Source organism: Pseudorca crassidens, chromosome 18 (genome assembly GCF_039906515.1).
Source record: "Pseudorca crassidens isolate mPseCra1 chromosome 18, mPseCra1.hap1, whole genome shotgun sequence".
Classification (NCBI taxonomy): Eukaryota; Metazoa; Chordata; class Mammalia; order Artiodactyla; family Delphinidae; genus Pseudorca; species Pseudorca crassidens.
This window is the reverse complement of record NC_090313.1, coordinates 32,401,048-32,422,919: the sequence shown is the minus strand read 5'-3', so window position 1 is coordinate 32,422,919 and position 21,872 is coordinate 32,401,048. Positions and strand designations below refer to the sequence as shown.

Here is a 21,872-nt window from a genome sequence, read left to right as displayed (position 1 = left end):
GTGTGTGCATTCTCTACAAGTGGTTGTGCTTTTGTGTACTTTATTGTACAGCACTGAATAAAGTACAGTAGTACAGTATCTTTATTCCAAACCCAGGATATCTGGAAGCATGGGTAAAAGCAGAGGTGATATAGCTGGTACTACTGTATTTTTCAGGGTACTGTACTGTAAGATTAAAAATGTTTTATTTTTTGTGTTTGTTTGGTATTATTTGTGTGAAAAGTATTATAAACCTACTACAGTACAGTACTCTATAGCCGATTGTGTTAGTTGGGTGCCTAGGCTAACTCTGTTGGACTCAAGAACAAATTAGATTTACGAACGTGCTCTTGGAACGGAACTTGTTCGTATGTAGGGGACTTACTGTACTTAGATTTTTCAAGTGCTTTTTTAGCAGTTATTTAAAAGATAGTCTATTCATTAATGGTCTTATTTTCAAAACCCTTATAATTGTTTTCTTAAAAAGTTTACAGAAATAAACTAGCGTTGGCATGTGTTAAATGGATCATTCTACACTTAAATGATCCACAAAGTCTGAAAAATATTATAATTCATTCAATTATAGAGATTTAATTTTAGGCTCTGAAAAATATCTCATATTTCTGGACCACTTTTTAGTTTTACATTCATTAAAATATTGTTAGGAATCCCTCTTTAGGTCCTGGGTGTTATGAAATAAAACCCTGTCCATTTTTTAGTATAGAGGCTATCTTGTTCTGTGTTTTAAATTACTATACACAAATGGTAAAACTTTTCATAACAAAGGTTTAATTAGAATGGTTAATAACTATGATTTCCAAAGTGTCTGGATCAGCCTTAGTAATAATTAGGGAGTTTCGTTCCATACAAAATGCTTTATTCAACCTTCATGCCTTCATTCAGATAATTATACAAATGCATACAGTTAAAGGTTTAAACTCTATTTCGGTTCACAGCTCAATTCATAGGAAAGTTGAATACAGAAAAGCAATGCACCAACAGAATATGTCTGAGACACCATTAAAAACGATAACACTTGTTCATTTACATCTCTGAGAATAGACTGGAATAATCATCCTCTGAGAGAATCTCATTAGGAGGGTCTCCCTTTACGTTATCATAGGGCAAAAAAAAAAAAAAAAAAAAAAAAAAAATCACCATTTTACAGTAAAAGGAAAAAAGCTCTGAGCATATTTACAATACATACACTATACATAAATACAAGAACAACACTTACATAATATTAATAAACTTATAACAGGGGTTGCCTAAACACTACAGAGTATATAAATGCAGAGGAAACTATTGGGAAATTAGATCTTTAGATAAGCTGGAGAAATAAATTCATTTGCAATTAAAACTGAACAGAAAACTAAATGAAGATTTAAGAAATTAACACATTTGCTTGCCAGCATTATTGGGGGGGGGGCGGCGGGTTTATCCTTTAATTCGGAGGACCTCCTCTGGGCATTCTAACTCTCTGGGGTCAGAGACCCAGGAGCCTTTTGTAAAATTACACCTGTAAAGTGAATCAGACGCAGCACATCTATTCAATTTGCTGTTCAGAGGCTTCAAGCCTAGAATAACTGTTTTGTAAACGAAAGGATGTTTTTTGTATTTTTACACAGCTCTTGTAATCCAATCACCATGTATAATGAGCTAAGTGTCAAGGAAAAGGAAAAAGATGCCTGCTTGATTTGGTCAAAGATGATATTTTTCTTTATTCTCATGTGTTTTTTCAAATACCACCAAGAGATTTATTCAAAAGAAGATGACGTTTGAATTGAATCCCACACACCAAGAGCAACGTCTAGACTACTACTAATTATAACTAAGTCATTTTAAGTGGCAGGTGGGTATCTTGAACGTGGTCTGTTCTCATCGTTTCACAACACAAAGTTCTGAGTACATTCTTCTATGGACAAACATGAATTTGCTGGTTTCTCTCTTTTTTTTTTTTTTTAAAATGAGCATGTTATGATACACATAATTGCATTATGATACAGGATGACATAATACAGAAGACGATGTTTTCAAGCTGGTTTTGTAAGTAGTTATCTCACATCCATGGGGAGTTGGTTTGCCACGTGATGCAATGTGTCCCACACAGACATGAACAAAACAATACAGCCACCATTCCATGGGTCGGGGGCGGTGATGGTAATTATTTAAAATGAAGTTTTAAACACAACAAAGTGTGGACAGACAAGTTGATAGGAAAGAGCCTTGAATATAGGCACCAGTGCCCCAGTTCAACAATACCCATCCAATGTAATCAAGTCTGAGGGACGAAATATATCCTGTAGTCTGGATGTAATTACAAAATTCTGTTATGGAAAAACTAGCAGGGCAAACACAAGTAGGACAAAAGCATTTCCTATAAGGTTTTATGCTATAGCTTAGGAGTATGAAATTAGCAGAAAGGGAAGATGTTGGTATATCCCTAAAATACCCTACTTTTTGATTACTTGAGCATTTTGACTAGAATTTGACCCAAATTCTACCCTCCTCTTCACCCTTACTTGGAAAAAGCAAGACATAATAATTCACACAAGGAGTCCATTCATTGGTTCTTGCTTTGCACAAAGCAACAAAGACTGTTGCCTCAAACATTTAAAATTTCTAGAGAAGTAATCCAGAAAGAAAAAGTACCGATGTGACTATTTTCACTATTCACCTCTTTTCAACTCACTTAAAGTTGTGGTTTTGTTGTTGAGAAATTATTGCTTGTGAAACCCAGTTCACTGAGGAGAAAGCCCCTTTCTGCAGTGGGTTGTGTGCACACGGAACGCTTGCTGTCAGCATGGAAGGGAATTTGCTTATACAGGTTTTATCTCTTCCCTCAGCCAAGTAACATGGAAAACGATCATAATTCAGGAGATTCATTTTCAGAAAAAGAAATACCATGAGAAATGACATTCTCTTAACGTTTTCTAAAAGTCCATTAGTACTTCCATAAATCAATACTGTCAGAGACCTTGTTCTACATAGAAAAGGGGGGTCGGGGTCATTTCTCTGAGGTTGGACAGCTTCCTACGTAAAATTCAATTAACCTAACAACAATACTAAAAACAAATTACTTATAAGGCTACTGAAAACATTCCAAGGTGGTCCTGTTAGGTGAGAAATCTGAAAAGGAATTGTCCGTTCTCTCTTCTTGATCATCTGAATGTTCAAGATGGTCTCCCCATTCTCCACCGCCAAGAGTGGGCTCTGTTATTAACGACTAGCTCCCATGGAGGTGAACATTTCAAATGTAACTTAAACATACTCTAGAAGGTCTATACAGGTGGAAAGCCTTCTAGTAAACCTACAAAGAAATATGCAGAATCGAGAAAACCTGCTCTGTCGAAAATGCTACAAAGTGGGAAGAGTTTTAATGATTTTGGATCTCCAGGCCAAACATTTTAAGAGGCAAGTGACAAGCTCAGGGAGACAGCTGGCTGGTGCTGTTTGTTTGTAATAATCCTCCATGTGTGACTTTCCAGGAGAAGACTGATTTCAAATATTATGTACCACGGTTAAGTCACGTGCTGTATCATGTCCCTATATCTTATTCGGAAAATAGATGATACACATTCATAATAAAACTACTTAAGGGGCTTCCCTGGTGGCACAGTGGTTGAGAGTCCGCCTGCCGATGCAGGGGACGCGGGTTTGTGCCCCGGTCCGGGAAGATCCCACCTGCCGCGGAGCGGCTGGGCCCGTGAGCCATGGCCGCTGAGCCTGCGCGTCCGGGGGCCTGTGCTCCGCAACGGGAGAAGCCACAACAGTGAGAGGCCCGCGTACCGCAAAAAAAAAAAAAAACAAAAAAAAAAACTACTTAAGAGTTAGATATGGAAACGTGGCTTCTGGGAACACACGTACTGTGGTGCACTGGGAAGAATACAGGCTTCAGAGCCAGAGAGAGGTAATGTCACATTCCCACTCTGTCGCTATTTCTGTTTGTGGACAACTCAGCCACCCATAAAATCTGGTACTGTTGTACAGATCAGAGGTAATATGTCTAAATATTGCCTAGTATAGTGCTTGGCACGTAGTAAGGGTTTACTAAAGAACAGCTATTATTTTCATGGTTTGCTGAACTTTTGACCTTTCAAGTTCTTTTAGTTCTTTCAGACAACTTGCAGAAAACAGCCCAGTCAGAAGACTTGCCTTCAGTGAGATTACGGAACCCAGCAGCTTTCCTTTGACACTTAAATGGTTATTTTATACCCTATCCTGGCATATTTCCTTCTTTCCCTTTTATTCTGAAATGCAGAGGAGGAAACGGGAGATGGTTTTCTAGGCCTATGATCTGGTTCTGGAGAACACTGTCCATCGTGGATGTCTTCACTGTCTAAAGCCTGAGTGTTTAATCACAATTATACTTTTAAAATTGCTCTTACCAAATGTTTGGCTCTGAAAGAATATGATTTTACTGATAGCTTGTTTGGGTGGATTTGTGCTCTGAGATGGTAGGGCTGGTGAATTTCCAGGGCTCTTGTCTATTCATATCATCTCCTCATATATTTCTATTCACGACTCCACTTTTAGCAGTGAAATAATGATAGGAAAATATTGTGAAGTTCTGAATGTGAATCTGGTCACTTCCAGGACTAACTGTAAAGCTTAGTCAAAGACTAGGCCTACTAAGTGTCAGTCATACCTTTGTGGGCTTTTTGGGGAGAAATGATTGTGTCAGTATTCACTCCAAAATGGTTCTTAGATGATAACAGGAAATATTAGGGGAAAAGGATATGAAGAAATGTAAAGACGGATTTGTGCAGTTGATGTCAGTGAATAAAATAAAGGAAAACAAACAAATATCTCTAGTGTTTTGTTCTAAATAAACTGGCTTTTCTTAACCAAGCAAAACTTTTTGAGCCACACACAAGTGCTTCATAAGATTGGGGCAAATCACAGTGAAGTTTTCCTCTCAAAATTATAAATGCCGTGTGCCAGAGTATATATTGGAGATAATCATAAAGTTCAGATTTGCATTCTTACATTCTGTAGTTAAGAAAGATTAAATTAAGAAATGCTAACATAAACAAGATTAGGTATATTTAAAACACACCAAATAATTTTTGAGGGGGTATACGAACAGATTCAATTTACTGTGTGCATATATTTACTCTGTGTGCATGTGTTTCGCAAAGGTGGAGGAAAAACCCAGTCTGATGAAGAATTATTGCTGTGTAAAAGTACAGGAATATCTCATTGGTCATAATGTTTATTGACAGGCACTTTCAGCTTTTAATTCATTTCTGAAAATTGGCATTAGCTTATTCCTGTTGCCAGCACAGATTCATTTCACATGTGGCCATATCCATGGCACTCATCTTGTCAACAGGTAGCTACTGCTAAAAGTATTCCCTCTGGGATTCAACAGGAATAAACACCTGTAGAGGGTGTTTGTGTCTTTTGATAGAGAACTACTTCATGGAGGAGGAAAGTCACTGAGAAAAGAGAATAATTGCTAGATGCTTCTATTTTAGCACAAGTAAAATCCTTTGCAGCTGTTTTTCTCTTTTCAGGCAAAGACATTTTGAGTTTGGAATCAGTTGGCTGCAACTTAAAATGACTTCATTGCGTTCTAAACCATCCTGGCTAAATTGAGACAAGTGGCCACTCCATTTTGTCAGGAAGCACAAGGGCTGTGCTCTGACAAAGCAGAACAGAGTCCCCATGGCAATATCACTAATTGTGTGTAAGATACACAAGGCATATCTGAACAAGTTTTTTTTTTTTATTGTGATGAAAACTAGAAGCTCTTTTTCCCAACATACTTCATCAAACTATTTACAACCTCTGTAAAATTTGTGAGTTTGAAAATACTTTTTCCACTATCACACATGTCACGAATCCAGTAAAATATCTTCACTCTATTTCTTTAAGATGCAGTATCCTCCTGTTTCATTTTCTTACGCAAATCTGAATTTCTATTGCAGTTGCACAGTATTTAGCACATTTAAAGTACCAATGGACATGGGTTGCTAAACAGACATTATTCTATAATGAAACTCTGAAAATATAGCATTTTAAACTTTTATGTACACTTCTTAACTATAAAATGCAGGCAAAGTCATATATAGCATTATAAGCTGATTCCCTAGTAAGGTAAATAACTTACATTTCTAGACAGCATGGATTATTACAAATTCATTCTTTTAAAAAAGTTCTCTGTTGATATTTATTAGCCCCCTGGCTGCTGCATATACAGGTGTGTACACAGGTGTGCATCTGTCGGGGGGCCTGTACAGGTTAAGTGGAAGGCAGTGTGGAGATAAGGAGAAATGCGATATGGAAGACACATGGCTTACCAAACCCCTTTTCTAAACAAAACCAAATCCAGTTGAAAGATTTTTTCATGCGATGCACTACCTCAGAAAAGTGGAAGGCAGAGACCTGATCAGTGAAGTTGCAGAATACATTTACCTCCTAAATGTATAGGCATTAATTAGTAAGGAGCAAAATCTAAGCTTGGATTATGGACTAGGTGTATTAAGGCTTCCTGGGCCTATTATGATTCGTAAGAGTTATCTCACGTTCAATCCTTCACACAAAGATTGTAACTCAACGTATAATGAATGCTGGTATTCTTAACACTGCTTAAATTCTGTCAATCCTTACCGTAAATGTTAAGACACCTTTATAACAACATCACGGCTACATTTCTAAGCAGTTGTAACAATGTAACAAAGGCGTATTAATACATTTGAAGGCCTCACCTCACCAGATTTATTCAATTGCAGCTTTGATAAGTATAATAAAGTACAGAATAAGGAATACTGCATCTTTATCCATATACAGGTTATCATTCTAATGAACTGATTTCAAAGTGCAGAATTATATTTATGTTTAAAACACAAATAGCAATTTGAAGTTAAAACAACTGTATAAACATGAACACAATCTTTGTATAAGCTATTCCAAATTTCAACCATTATGAGAAGGGCCTTTTCAATCATCTAGAACTGGCATTTGTAAACACTGTAGCATTTTGCAAGTTTTTCCCCCATGACATTCCTCTTCCTATTTTCCACTTAAACTTTAAAGTGAATAAAAAGTGCTCTTTTTTTAAAAAAAATGTGGTTTATGTTATTGTTATTCAACTGCCTTTGAAAATAAATGTCCTATAGTGTTTTGTAAAAGTAATGCCAGGCAACAGTATAAATTTTATGGTAAAGCCATTAGCAATTTCAGTCTAAATGCCTTAATAGAACTTAAGACAAGTTATCAAGCAGGCTTCTCAAAGTCCACACACAATTGATGGGATGGGGCTGGAAGTGGATGGGGAAGTGTGAATCTTTTCCCAAACAACCTAAGATCAGGATACAAGGAGGGAATCTATTGAAACCTCAAAGTCTGTACCTCTTAACTTTTCAAATAACCCTAACTTCCTTGAAATCAGTCTCTAAAATGCAAAGAGACAGGTCAACTGTAGCTTCTCAAGCCATTGCAGCTACCTGTGTCTAAGTTCCCAGACATGCACATACGCCCAGCTGCAAACTGAATAGCTTCAAATTTGAAACCAAAGAATGCTTCTAGTTAGAGAACAACTGAGAAGTCCTTTGGATTCTACTCCTTTTCTGTTGTTAATCATCTACTGTGCTTTTAAAAAGAGTCTGGAATGGACATAAGATAAAATAGAGTAGGCTTTTCTATGCCTGAAGATATTCTTACTTAAAAATGTAATTCCTTCTCTCCCAAACCACCTTCTTTTCCACAGGGAAACACTTGTAGAAAATTCACCAAGGAGAATTTGTTGTGTCCCAAGACAAGCCCCAGGTAAATTTCAGTCCTGCGACTAGATCAGCAACTCATTCACTATTTGTGCTTGGATCCCTCCTTAGAAGTATCAGTACATCAAAGGGGGGAAATGGCATAATGCTGACAGGTTCTATCAGTAAAATTACTGTCTCAGTTGGGTTGCCACTTTCAGGGGGTGAGCAGACGAGCTCAAGTCCCTGAATTTTTCCTATGTTATTACAGAGGAGCAGCTCATTTCGTTCTGTGCTAAATTTAAATCGAGCTGTCACTCAGGAGGCTCCCACTGCCTGTCAGTTCTATGAATTCTAAAAACCATTTCTACCTGTAATGCTCTCATGGTCTCTCAGCAGAGAACAGGATTGGCCCTTCTTACGAGAGCAGGCAGAGTTAAATCAAGTCTGCCCTTCACCTCAGTGATTCACCTACTATCTGCCAACTTGGTTCCAGGACTAGCACAGAGGGCTTCACAGCTGTGTTCACCATGCTCTGTGTTCGTCGTGCTCTGTGTTCTTTGCCACTGACCAGTAACCAACACTGGCCTTTCTATTCAAAATAGTCACAGGCAATGAGAAGTAGGAGTTGCATACAGTACAGATAAAAAACTTTCCAGTTGGTAAAAAACCCCACAAAAACCCAGTGCTTGGTGGGTAGTACACTGTTGTAGCTAAAGAAGCTATTTATCCATAGAATTGCAGCCCTTGTTGGAGGGAAACTGCCAATGAATTTTTCAGACCTGGCAGGAAATGTAGAGCACATATTTTTGAAGATAGAATTTGACCTGAAAATCATTATGCTGTTGCTTGAACATTAAAAAAAAAAAAATTCCTTTTAATGCCATCCAACACAAATCATCCTTTTTCAATGTTTATAGTTTTTGCTTCACCAAAATAAGATTATCTGAATTAGAAGATAATCCTAAAAAGGATAATTCTAGAACCAGAAATTATTTCAGAATGTTCACACCTTTAAAAATGAGCTAGTAATATTGTGAGGTTGATTTGTGCAATTCTCCAAATCAAGTGTTTGTAATTAAAATATATTGCAAAGGTCTATGCTGGCAACTTCTTATACCTAAGCTATAAAAAAAATCTTAATAACAACAACAACAACAATGACAAAAAAAAAACCTCACCAAGCCCCTTAGCCATAGAAAGCTGAAAAAACCCAGCTTTCAGTGGGGAAAAAATATGATGATTTTTCTGAAAGAATGCTCATTGGTGATGTATTGCTTTGTTTACTATAGACTTTGCTAGTTGCAAAAAAGGCTCATAATTTTTGGGGGCTGACGGGACTATAATTTCCTCTCACCCTCAGCACAGGATGAGTGGGTTCCATATCCCTGCAGATGCCATTGCAGAACCACTGGGTGCTAATACAGTTTAGAAAATGAAATCTGTAGAGAAGAACCTATTGGAGAGTCACTTATCCTTGGCTCTCCAAGGGAGGAAACTAGCACCGTGTCAGGCTTTCCTTGGGGAGCATTCCTTTCCCACTGACTTGGTTCCAAGAACGGACCCATTCACCCAAGAGTTAATTCCCTGCTATGCCTCCGTGGCCTTTCTAGTCACCAAATAACTGTTTTCAAACAAGAAAAGGGGGAGCATAATCTTTAATTGTGGTACTCAACCAAGGAGGACAACAAACAGCAGAAAGATTACCTCAGTGCTGCAAATGTAACCAAGACCTCTAAAATGCTGGGGTGTTTTTTACAATCCCTTTAGTAAGTATGAAAATTGGTAACATGAGTCCTCAGTGAAGTTATTGTAGGCAAGTCCTTTTATTCATTATTGCTTTTCTCCTCAAGAGGCGCATTATTTCCATCTCTGCTTTGTCTGATTTTTTCATGTTCACTGACTGCCTGGTCAGCCCCACCTCTTACCTTGGTGCCAGTGTGTCTAAGAAAGTTTCCCCCCTCCCCCCGATTCCTTGTAATCAAATACTAGGGGCAGGAAGAGATGATGCCTAGGTGACAGAACACTGCAATTTGAAGTGGGGCAGTAGTTTTTTTAGACAGGCTCTTCCTATTCAACTACAGAACAGCTCTGTGCCCGTCCATGCCAGGGCAGACACCAGGACTAGACTCCAGCTGAAATGTCGCTGCCCCTCTGCTCGAACAGATGAACAAAACAGAAGCAGAACAAAACAAAAACGATCAACAACAAACAAATGAAAGAATCAATGTTGGTTTTCTCCAGGGCATGGATGGCATAATGACAAGTTGCGGGTGATATCTAGTGGCTGTCATCACTATTGCAAAGGGCTGCCTGAGCGCTCCTTTCTTTTCAGGTAATGGAACCTCTCCAACAGCTTCTTCTTTTCTACTTTCAGGCTGCTTGCTGGTAACAGATTGGAAGTGGGTTCTATCTTACTTAGACAGTAACTCAAACTTTTGTAAAAACGGGTTCAGGGGTGGGATGATGGGAGAATAATTCAAATTTACAAGGTCTTGCTCTAGCCATCAATTTGTGGTAGATGACCTTTAAAGTATCAATAACAAAACGTCTGACAGCTCAGAAAATGTACAAACTACAAACATCTTGAAATGGCAGAGGACACAGCACGGAAAACAATGCCTGTCTCTTCAGCATTTGTGTCACCGATCTCCCAGGCCAGCATGAAGTTGTTTCTCGTGTAGTCATGATGGGGGTTACCTTCAGACCGAAAGGAGAAGTGTTACTACTTCTTTTTCCTGCTCTGCTTTCAGACATCGTGGGATGGTGATGCCCTTTTGTGTTAACACTGTGAAGGGGATTCAGCCCTGCTGAATTGGGTGCCGCTAAGAGATCCAGCTCTTACACTCAGCTGGACAGGTAGCCTTCCTCACACCAGCATATGCCTCCGGCGGTGCAGTGCCAAGTGATCTGACCGGGAAAAGCTGCGATCACAGTCTGCGCACTTGAATGGCTTCACTCCCGTGTGTTTGCGGTAATGCCTCGTCAGTTCATCCGAACGAGCGAATTTCCAGGTGCAGCCTTCCCAGGTACACTTGTAGGGTTTCTCTCCTGGAAGAAACAAAGGGACACACACTTTGGTGCTCCATCATTTCTCCAGAAAAACCATCCCAACGTGATATTTGGGGAAATGACTGTTCTCAATGGATTTTCCATTTGGTAATCCTTTGGTTGGGAAACCTAATCACCCCACCAGCTGGTGTTGGGTCAGACAGGTGGCGGTTCAATTTCGTCTCTCTTGCTGTGACACTGGGCAGGTTAGTTAACACTTGCATCCTCAGTTATGGGTAAGTTACTTTGCAGTCAAAATATCAAAAGGCATAGACTGATTGCTACTGGATATAATCACCATGGTAGACCGGAAAGGCGTGTTAGGGAGCTCTACCTAGGTTGACTGACTCCAGGGCTAAAACTCACAAAGAATTATAAAGGGTAGTGATTTATATGTTTTGTTGCAATATTCCTCCAAACAGTGTATCACTTAGATGTTTAAAGGCTATTTTAGGGTACAATGTCCTTTTATCAGTCCCACAAAATTTCATTTAAAAGGTAAGCACTCTACCACCCCCAGAAATTAGGTATTAAGTACTTATTATTTATAAACATCTACTGTTCGTTTGTCTACTGGGAAAGAATCCTAGATACCTTAATAGTGCAAGTTTCAATATCTTCTTCAGTGACTTAAGAATTAGGGCAAGCCCTAAGGAATCATCAAGTTGGTCCTAGTGTTGAAACCCACAGTAAAAAACAGTCTGAAGAAGTATGTAATTTGACCAGATCCCTCAGTCAACTCGTAAGGACAGTAAAATATGCAAAGGCTTTGCTGGGAAAAGATATGCTATCCATTGTCCAAAAGAGCTCCCTGGGGGAACGGGACAATAGTTGACCTAGGTGTGCTTTTTCCTGGCTCTCATTCAGAATGGAAGTGCTGTCCTCATGCAACCCCACAAGAACTGATCTCTCCTCTGCCGCTTCCATCCAATAGTCAACTAAATGCTGCTTAGCCACACTTGGTGTCTGGCGAAAGGGCCTAAGACAGGGAAAGGAGCTGTTTGCTGATCCCAACGTACAGAGTTGCAAAGTGACTTTTGTTAAATCCACTTCACAGATGAGAAAACTGAGGTTCAATGGAGTAAGGTAACTTGCCTGAGGCCAGTAAATAGATGTGCTTGGTTCCAAATGCAGCGCTTTTCACTGTGTTCTAGGGGAGTGGATAATTCTTTCCCCATGTAAACTCTGTCACATCCTTAGACAACATTGATTCCACCTTCTTAGATACTTTCAAATTATTCAACTCCTATTTCTATTAAGTCGCCTACCACAATAGATCATACAGATTTTGTCTAGATGTCTTTCCCCTCTACCAGTTTCTGAATACGCAGAGATGAAGAATCACGCCTCTACTATCCTCAGAGCTTAAAAGTATGTGCCAAACAGTGTTTGAATAAATTAATAAAACTGCAGCACACACAGACATGCTCACACAAAGGCATGTACACAGGAAACTACTAAGCCCTGTGAATGAGATGTACAGGTGATGGGAAAACTAGACTAAACCAGACCCAGCAGTTTTTGTTCAACTGTTAAATAAATGTTAACCATAGGGGTCCTTTTAGGATCAAGTGGCCCTTTCACAGAAGTGAGTGAATAGTAAAGCCCAGTTAAATCTAGAAATACAGACGCACTAACTGTGGCCCACAGAAAGCTCCAGGTTACTCTGAAAGGGCTCCTGTCAGGTAGATGCCTACTGACTGGATTAATCCAAAACCTCAACTTCCGACTCATTCTGGATGTCCTATGGAGACAAAAATCTGCATTTGCAGGTGTCTACTGATCAGAATTTAACAGAAATTTTAAAAAATCAGCAAAACCCTAACTTAAAAACAATGGCAATCCACTATACAGTATATCCATGGCAACTGTTAAAACGCTTTTATTTACATGTCATCACCATATGGGTTTTTTTCTTGAAATTTACAACATGAGCATGGGTTGTAATAAGCTGAGCTTGATATAAATCATATCTTCAAAAACACATCCATCTTTGGGGCACTGAGCTCAGCCAGTTGACTCCTTGTCACCAACAGGTATCTCCTAGTTATCTCCTGTGTTACTAAGGAACCAACCACAGAGAGCATAGGCCTAAGAAGGAAAAAATAAACGATTTTCTTAATTGGGGAAAAGCATTGTTCAGTTGTGTGTCAGGAGGACGTCTGTTTCTATCTTGGTGGGGAAGTGTCATCTGAGTATGACTGGGGTTAGAAAAGCTGCTGGACCCTCACCTTGGCATTGCAGATGGAGAGGCAGGAAGGGGCTCCATAACTGGGATGGGCCCGGAAGTAAAGAGAGGCAATAGAAGGAGACAGGGCTTCAGTCTCACCTCAAGAAGGATGATGGAGGCTGGTATGGCCACCGTAGGGACGTCCTGTTGTCTCAGGGGTTCTCTGAATTTCCTTGTACATCCAAGTTCGGCACTTAATATTCTCCAATTTCTTCCTCCAAATTATAATAGACGTACTTTTACTTTCACTTGGGCTGTTTAATAATGGTAGTTGTGCCCTTTTCACTTGAAAATCTATAGCAGGGGTGGTAAACTGTGGCCCCCAGGCCAAATCTAGTCTGGTTTGTTTTCTGTGCAAGCCGCAAGCTAAGAGTAGTTTTCACACTTTTAAATGCTTGAAAAAAAAAAACCCCAAAAGAGGGCTCTCTCGTGGCATGTGAAAAGTATATACTTTTCATGAAATTCAAATTTTAGTGGCCATAAATAAGTCTTTATTGGAACACAGCCACACTCATTTGTTTGCATATTGTTTACGGCTGTTTTCCAGGGATGGAGGCATTGAACACTGCAATAGAGAATGCATGGCCTGCAATACCTAAACCATTTACTATAGAAGGTTGGCCGACTCTTGATGTAAGGGATGGGCACCTCAGCTTTTGTCAGGCTTCCTGGTTATGTTAACTTAATCAGGATATATAACACACCTTGTTAGTTTGGGATGGGTGGGTGAGGGAATATTTTGGCTATTAGATAATCACTTATTCTTAACTCAGCCTCCTCGATTAAAATTCTAACTGTCCTCTTGGTAACGAATACACGTGATAGTTCATGTCCGATGCTTTAAATAGAGAGTTCTGGACAAGGAGAAATCAGGGCTTCTCTGAAAAGGCTCACCCAATTCAGTCAGGGTTTTAAGTCTTCGGGATCTCCTCTGCTCATTATAAAAGCACAATAATGAGTAAGGCCTTCGCTATGAGGGTGAGAGGGGTCAGGAATGTCTCTATACACTTTCCCCGCTAACCAAAAGAGCACTGATTCTACAGTGATGGAGCCCGACCCTGCCCTACTCCACTCCAACCCACCCTTTCAATACGGTTGTGTTACCATGGCCACCGTGCTCAGTGATGAGCTGCGATTAATTCTACTTAGTCTGAGGAGGACATAAGGAAGGAAGGATCAGAAAAGAGGAGCTCAGATGTTTGGCATCATTTCTAAGGTGGATGTCTTAAAGGCGGAGAGGCAGAGAAAGCAACAACTATGGTGAGGATTTCTGTGGGCCCACAAACGTGCAGCAGGAAACTCAGTGCAGAACCTGAAAAGTATTCCGCGAGGTGAAATCAGGTACAGTAAGTGCCTCCAAAATGCAAGATGCAGATACGTCCCTACTTCATGAGTAAAACCAGTGAAAATGATACATAAGCTTATAAACCATTAGGGGCTAAGTGATGAATGAAGGCACGTAAAAAAGAATGAACACATTCTCATCTGGGGGTGGGGGGAGGGGGGACCTATATCAGAAAATAATAAACTTAACTATCTGAGTGATCGATGAGTTTTCCTTGAAGCTTTTCTTACAAAAATATATGCTTTCTTTTTAATATCCCCAAATATTTCTTGTATAATATTTCTTGCCCCCATTTCCTCATGAATAAAACCAGAGTTTGGGTATTCTCTCTCCATACTCAGAAGAAAGAAGAGGGGAAAAAAGAAAATAAGATCTTCAAATCTCTCTTTACAGCTAGAGGCTGAGCTATAGGGGTGGCTCCACTCTATGGAGATGACATGGCTGCTTGGACGAGGCAGAGAGCAGGCTTCTGCCCCTCCCTCAAGAGGGACCTCGGTTTCCATTATATCCACCTAGTGCCTAGCATTTCATTAAAAAAGTCAATAAGTTCTCTCACTGGACTAGTTAAGTTTTAGAAGTGGATACAAGAACAATGCTAGTGGCTACTACATTATGTTAAAACTGAACGTCATAGTTTATGCTTGTGCTTTGAAGCTATTTAAAGGGTACAATCTTATAAACAAATTAAGATAAGAGACACCAACTTTATGATGTGAGTAAAAACTAATTAAGATGATAAATAAGTTTGTAAGATACACTGTAATACGTATAAATGAGCCCTGAAAGGATATAATAAAGAACAGACAGAATCCTTCCTCCATCCCCCCTTCTTTCCTTTAAATCTTGCTAGAAAACAGAAAGCTCACTTTAAAGTTTAAAAAGTCAGTGGTGAGGACAGAACGGTAGGTGAATTTTCCATGAACATTTTCCTATGGAAAGAGTTGGCTTGGACACTAATAGGAGTCAAGCAACTCCCAGGGTCTGCGCAGCTATTGTGCACAGCTGCTCTGTGTCAGGCTGAATGGGGGTGACAGTAAACACTATTTCCAGTGATTTCTTCAGGAATAGTGAACGGTCCTTAACGGTCATTTGAATTAGAATTCTGCAAATGCGTTATTCAACACTGTTTTCACTAGAAATAAGCTAAAAATAAAAAAAGCATGCCCACCTTTTTTGTTTGGTCTAACCCACAAATACACTTAGAATCCTCAGTAGCAAAGTCTTTGAAAATGTATTTAAATATTTTTCAAAATAATCAGAAGTTTTGACTCCACCATCAGATCACCTTTGATTTTTGTTTCTTATATTAATCCTGTGAAATAAAAAAATGATAGGGAATGGTGTGGTATATGTCCTTACCAATAAGTCTTAGTAAGTGATTAAGTCGAGACATCAAGTTGCTAATGTACAGGAAAAAATCAAAGGACCTGAGCTGGGTAATTGGTAGCTTAACACTACACTCACCTTGGAGTGTAGTTATTAACTTTTAGACTTTCAATTCTGAAGTGAAGGTCTCTATGTCCCATGAAAAACCCGTAAGCCACTTCCACCTTTTGACCATTTTTCAGCACAATCTGTCCTCTTTCAGGTCTTTATAAAACCTGAACTAAACTATGAAACCTCTGAAAAAGAAAAATGTTAACTGAAACTAATAGCAATCCCTCCTATTCTAAAGTGAAAGAGTCCTGCAAGGATTAAAAAGAGAACATACCAAAAAAAGAGGGTTTGTTAATTTTTGTTCGAAAACACTCTTTTTAACTCCTCATTTGGGGTTCATGTTAGAAACAGTTTTATATGCACACTGGCCCGTGTGTGTGTGTGTGTGTGTGTGTGTGTGTGTGTGTATTCACAGGCATTATTTAAATAGTATTCTAGTATTCTAATTAAGTATCCTGGGAAAATGAAAACTCTCATCAGGGTTTTTTTCTTGAAACAGTCAAGAAACTGATTTATTATGAGAACTGCTGCCTCTTTCAATTTTGGTTAAAGAAAAGGATTAAGAGTCACTCAGTGCATTTCCATGACATTTACCCAGCAGAAGGCATAATAAAGTCTAAAGAAAACATCAGGTATTGAATGGATTCCCAAAACCCAGGAAACAAAAATAACTTTTTCGGGTACCTCCCATTTCACCATCTGAAACGCTGAAAGGTAAATGTGTCCTGAGACAAAAGACAGGTGCCCTTTCATATTAAAATGACGTGTGAGCAACAACAGAAAAGGAATGTGCAGTTTGCAAAAGCTCCCCGTCAAACAAAACGCCCATGTCCTCACATCAGCTTCTCTCTATTATTTTCTCAAGCAACCGAAAAAAAAAAAAAAAAAAAACACCTTTGGCAACAGGAAACATAGGCATTTTCTTCAGTTCAGAAGTGCATTTCTGAAATGTGTCCCTGTTTAACTTTTATAAAGTCAGGGGGCCCCAGACACTGACAAATGAGCTTCATTACACTCAAGGCTCAACATATTTGCTGTGACAATCTGTTTCACTTGAGGAATGGTATTTGCATATGAGGGGAAAAAAAAACCCAGAATCAAGATTCCTATCTTGTTTTCTGGTTTCTGTTACATTAGTTCATAAAAGTTCACAGAATTTTAGATCTGGAAGGAAATTAGGTCCTTTGAAAATGAGGAAACAGAAACCTAGAGCTGAGATTACAAGGCCCTTGACTTGTCCAGGGGTAGACAAGGCTGCCTTCCTTCTTGCTGGTGTTAAGGGGGCAGAAAACAGCACAGGCTTTGAAATCAAGCGGAATGCACGGTCAAATGAGGCTCAGTCTCCAATCTGCGACTGGATCTCAGGCTAGAGAGTTAAGCTTTCTGAAACTCTGTTCCCCGTCTGTAAAATGGGAACACTGTTCCCACTGTGAAACTTAGAAATACACATGCCATGTGCCTGGCAAATGACAGGTGCTCAATAAAGGATACTGAATTCTATAGTTATGAAGTTCATTGTTTTTCTGTTTCTGCTAAGAAATATAAATAACATAAAGTTAAAAATAAATCCCATTTGGCTTTTTTTTTTTTTTTTTTTTTTTGTGGTACGCGGGCCTCTCACTGCTGTGGCCTCTCCCGTTGCGGAGCACAGGCTCCGGACGCTCAGGCTCAGCAGCCATGGCTCATGGGCCCAGCCGCTCCGCGGCATGTGAGATCCTCCCGGACCGGGGCACGAACCTGTGTCCCCTGCATCGGCAGGCGGACTCTCAACCACTGCGCCACCAGGGAAGCCCCATTTGTTATTTTTAAGGAAGGAATTAAGATTTGCAGGTAAAATGGATGCCGATCCTGATCCTGATTTTTTCTAAGGTTTTAAGTATACAACTCCTTTATAGGCCAAGTAGACCAATCTATTCTATAATTTGTTTGATCCGTTTGGTCTTGTCAATTCAATCAAACAAGTGATCAGTATGTTAGTATCTGCCCTATGGAACTGTCTGGACTGAATTAATTCTCCTTTTCATTATGTGTAAACAAGACCAAGTGGGTCTTTTTTTTCATGCAATTATATAGTGGATTTCTTTGATGAAAATAATATTTGCTACAGCATATAGCGTCTTCCATCTACCACACTTAGCTCTAAGAGTTTTATGGATCTGAACTCATTTAACTTCGACCCTAACTGTAGTTGCTGTAACCAACCCCACTTCACCCAGAGTTAGTATGTGGTGGATGGAGGGGGGATTTCAACCCAGGGAGTCGACAGTCCTAACCACTACCCTACAATGCCTCTCAACACCTTAAATCACTGCTTTCGTAAACCAAGATATCCAGTCAGAACTGGCCAAGCAGACTGACAGAATATGAGCTAGTACTCACAGGACAAACACTGTGTTAACCCAGAGGCTAGCCCCTCTCCTCTAGAAATCAAATGTAAATGAAGTTAAAAATACCTTATAGGGCTTCCCTGGTGGCGCAGTGGTTGAGAGTCCGCCTGCCGATGCAGGGGACGCGGGTTCGTGCCCCGGTCCGGGAAGATGCCACATGCCGCGGGGCGGCTGGGCCCGTGAGCCATGGCCGCTGAGCCTGAGCGTCCGGAGCCTGTGCTCCGCAACGGGAGAGGCCACAACAGTGAGAGGCCCGCGTACCGCAAAAAAAAATAAAAAAAATACCCTATAATTAAAATGTACTTTACTGGAAGTAAAAAGTTCAAGGTCTAAGGATAATACTCTATGTGGCTGAGTTTATATTTCTATGTAGGGACAACGTTTATCTTCCTGGTTCTGGTTACCTTTTCCTCAGTTTCTTTTGTAGACGCCTTCCTTTACCTGTCACATAAATGAGGGGTCCCCAACCCCCAACCAGTACTGGTCCGTGGCCTGTTAGGAACCAGGCCACACAGCGGGAGGTGCGTGGTGGGAGAGCGAGCAAAGCTTCCTCTGTATTTAGAGCCGCTCCCCATCCCTCGCATTACTGCCTGAGCCCCGCCTCCTGTCGGCATTATGGTGAGTTGTGTAATTATTTCATTATATATTACAATGTAATAATAATAGAAATAAAGTGCACAATAAGTGTAATGTGCTTGAATCATCCCCAAAACATCCCCCGCCCTGGTCCGTGGAAAAATTATCTTCCTCGAAACCAGTCCCTGGTGCCAAAAAGGCTGGGGACGCTGACATAAATATTTACTGAGATTTGGGCTTTGACATCTTCTCACTTGCATAGGTTCTCCTTGGTTTCCACAGCTTCTACCACAACTTATAAGGGAAAGATTCCCAAGTGTCTACACCTCCGTCTCTCTCCCAAGCACCATGGAAGGGGAGACAACATTTCCAGTTGGCAGCCCGAAAGCAACCCCATGTGACCAAAACGTTATTCAGCATCTACCACTTAGATGAGACATGTTCCTCCTTCTATTTTGATATCTGGAAAAAAGACAAGCCCATCTACTCAGGTATCAAGTCATACATCCCTCCAGTTGGCGAGATTTCTTGGACTCTTTCCTATCGGTTATTTTCTACCTGCCCCAACCCGATTATTACATTTGCCAGTTCTGCCTTCCAAATGTCCCCTCCAGTTCATCTCCATGAAGATGGTCTGCCTCTTTTTAGAGTTTCACCACCTTTCACCAATACCAACATCTACTGCTCTGTTTTCCTGTCTTATGTCCTGCTACCTCCAGTTTAATTATTAATGCTCCTGTTAGAAAGCCAGTCTTCTCACTGGCTTTCTAACAAAGCAAAACTTTAGTCGACTTTCAAGAAAGACTGGGAATTCCCTGGTGGTCCAGTGGTTAGGACTCCATGCTTCCACTGCAGGGGTCCCAGGTTTGATCCCCAGTCAGGGAACTAAGATCCCGCAAGTCACACAGCATGGCCGAAAAAAACCAAAAAACAAACAAAAAAAGATCAGTTCACATTATGATGAAAATCCTTAAAAATAGGCCATTTACCAATCACTAGCTATCTTGATACTTCCAAGTACCTTAATGACCAACTCTAAACAGGTAGGAACCGCTAGCTAGACCTGCATGGAGTGTGGCCCTAGTGGGAGAGACTGGCAGGTTATTAGCAAACTTGTCTGAGACCAGGTGTAATGACAGCAGCACAGGTTCTAGAGAAACCGGAGTCTGCATCACAGCTCCACTCCTTCCTTGTTCATTCCATGACAGTGGACAAGTGCTCTAACCTTCCAGGGGATTTACAGATGTGATTAAAATATGTAAAGCACTAGCAGAGCGGGGCACTGTGCCTGGGACCTGGCAGGTCCTCAGGAAATATCAGTTCTCTCTCACTGCTGGTCTCCATGTCTGTTCACAGCATTCCTTCCTCCTAACCATGCACCCCAGATGTCTTCAAAGTCTCCCCTTCCCCTGCCCTCACGTCCAAGCAGATGCCATGCCCTCCTGTCTCTACTGCTCCACTGTTTCCCACATGCTTTCCTCTCTGCCCACTGTGCTGCTGCAACAAGGAAACGTCCAAGTGTTTCAGGGTCACGGAGGAAAAAATTCTACCTGCCCAGGGAAGGAGGGTGGTCAGAGAGCTTCACAGACAAGGTGACACTGAGGCAGTTTCCAAAAGTAAATAGGAGTTTACCAACTCAAGAAGTAAGAATGGAGGTGCCCAGGCAGGCCATTTCAGGTAGGTGCAAGAACATACAAGTGAACTCCATACAGCTGGGCATGTCTGGAGGCTGCTTCATTTGCGTGGGTGGGGAATGGGGGAAATTGGGACGGGGTCAGCAAATGAGGTTTGACGGATGAAAAGGAGTCAGATGAGAAGGGCCTTGCATGCCCAGCTTAGAAACGTGTCCCCAAATTCTCTGGCCATAACAGACAATGCCCATGGTGTTCTTTTGTTATTCTGCTTGTATCTTTATTATATGACTTTGTAGACCTGGCCTTCGTTGTGACTGTTCAATGCATCTTACCTAGTACACTTATGGAGAAGTTCATTGAAGATGGGGGTTCTGCCTCTTTCTGCCTTTTTCAAGAAAAATCTATAGTGCCTTAGACATGGAAAATGCTCAATAAATATCTGTCTTGTTGAATCTGTCTATGAATAGGTCCTTTCAAATAAAAGACTACGTTTTACTAAGTATTTAAAATACGTTCCTAAAAAGATTATTTATACTATCATTATAAAAATGATGACAAAGGGCTGATAAAATAATACTTTTACTCCAACTTTTTCTGCATTATATAAATATTAAATTGGTCGAGTCTGAAGTAAAGAGATTATATAATTACAGCTGATTGTGACGATACATTAAATTATCCAAACTTTTTTGCCTTGAACCTATTGCTCATATTAATAACATATATCCACATCAATATCCAGGCATACACAATTTCAATTCAACAAATAATGATTGGGTCCTTACAATGTGTTAGTCACTGTATTCACTGGGGATATAACAATGAGGCCCCCTGTGGTAATTATGCAACAACTTGCTATATTTATGTTCAAAGTTAAAAAAATAGGAAACCTGAGATACACTGAGTTAAGTAGCTTGTCTAAGCGCACAAGCCAGTTAGGGGCCACAGGCAAATTTCTGTCGCCTGACTTCAAATTTAGTGCTATTTCTATGATAGTTTCCTATTTCTTCACAGTTACCAATATGGAGCGTATCTGTGAGCTCTCTGGCCAAGATCCGCAAACAGCTTATTTGCAGAGGATTTTTACCTGAAAAACGTCAGTTTGTTCTTCAGTGATTCATTATCCTGGCATCGCTAAGCCCTATGCTTTATCTAACAATGAATCTAGACAGAGGGTCTGACGTGGAGCTTTATATGGAACGAGTTATTTAATTAATGAAGATAGATGTGAAAGTATAAGTAGCACCCCATCGCCTGAAGGTAAGATCTAGCAACCCCAAGACTTGTGAACAAAAGGCCACCAAGATGCACAGCTGTCACATAGCTCATGATTTTCTTTGTAGGATATCATCAAATCATTTCAGAATCTCATCCAATAAAATAAGATGTCAAATTAGAAGCAAGAAATATAGGAATAGCAATGAGAAGTAATGAGACAAGAAAGAAAGTGAAAAAGCATGGAATCCACAAGCATTTTGGACTGGGGTGTATGTGTGTGTGCGCGCGCACGCATAGTCATTATCTGAT

General features: G+C 40.2%; 1 protein-coding gene across 7 annotated transcripts in view; it reads right to left on the bottom strand.

Moving 5' to 3' along the window:
• Positions 1-1,885: 1,885 nt before the first annotated feature.
• KLF12 (KLF transcription factor 12) overlaps positions 1,886-21,872 on the bottom strand; it is a 448,013-nt gene continuing 428,026 nt past the window's right edge. For all 7 annotated transcript variants that reach the window (XM_067713504.1, XM_067713501.1, XM_067713499.1 and 4 more), the window contains one exon: positions 1,886-10,736. In XM_067713504.1, coding sequence (XP_067569605.1) covers positions 10,555-10,736 — 182 coding nt within the window. In that variant the 3' untranslated portion in view covers positions 1,886-10,554. The remainder of the gene's footprint in view (positions 10,737-21,872) is intronic.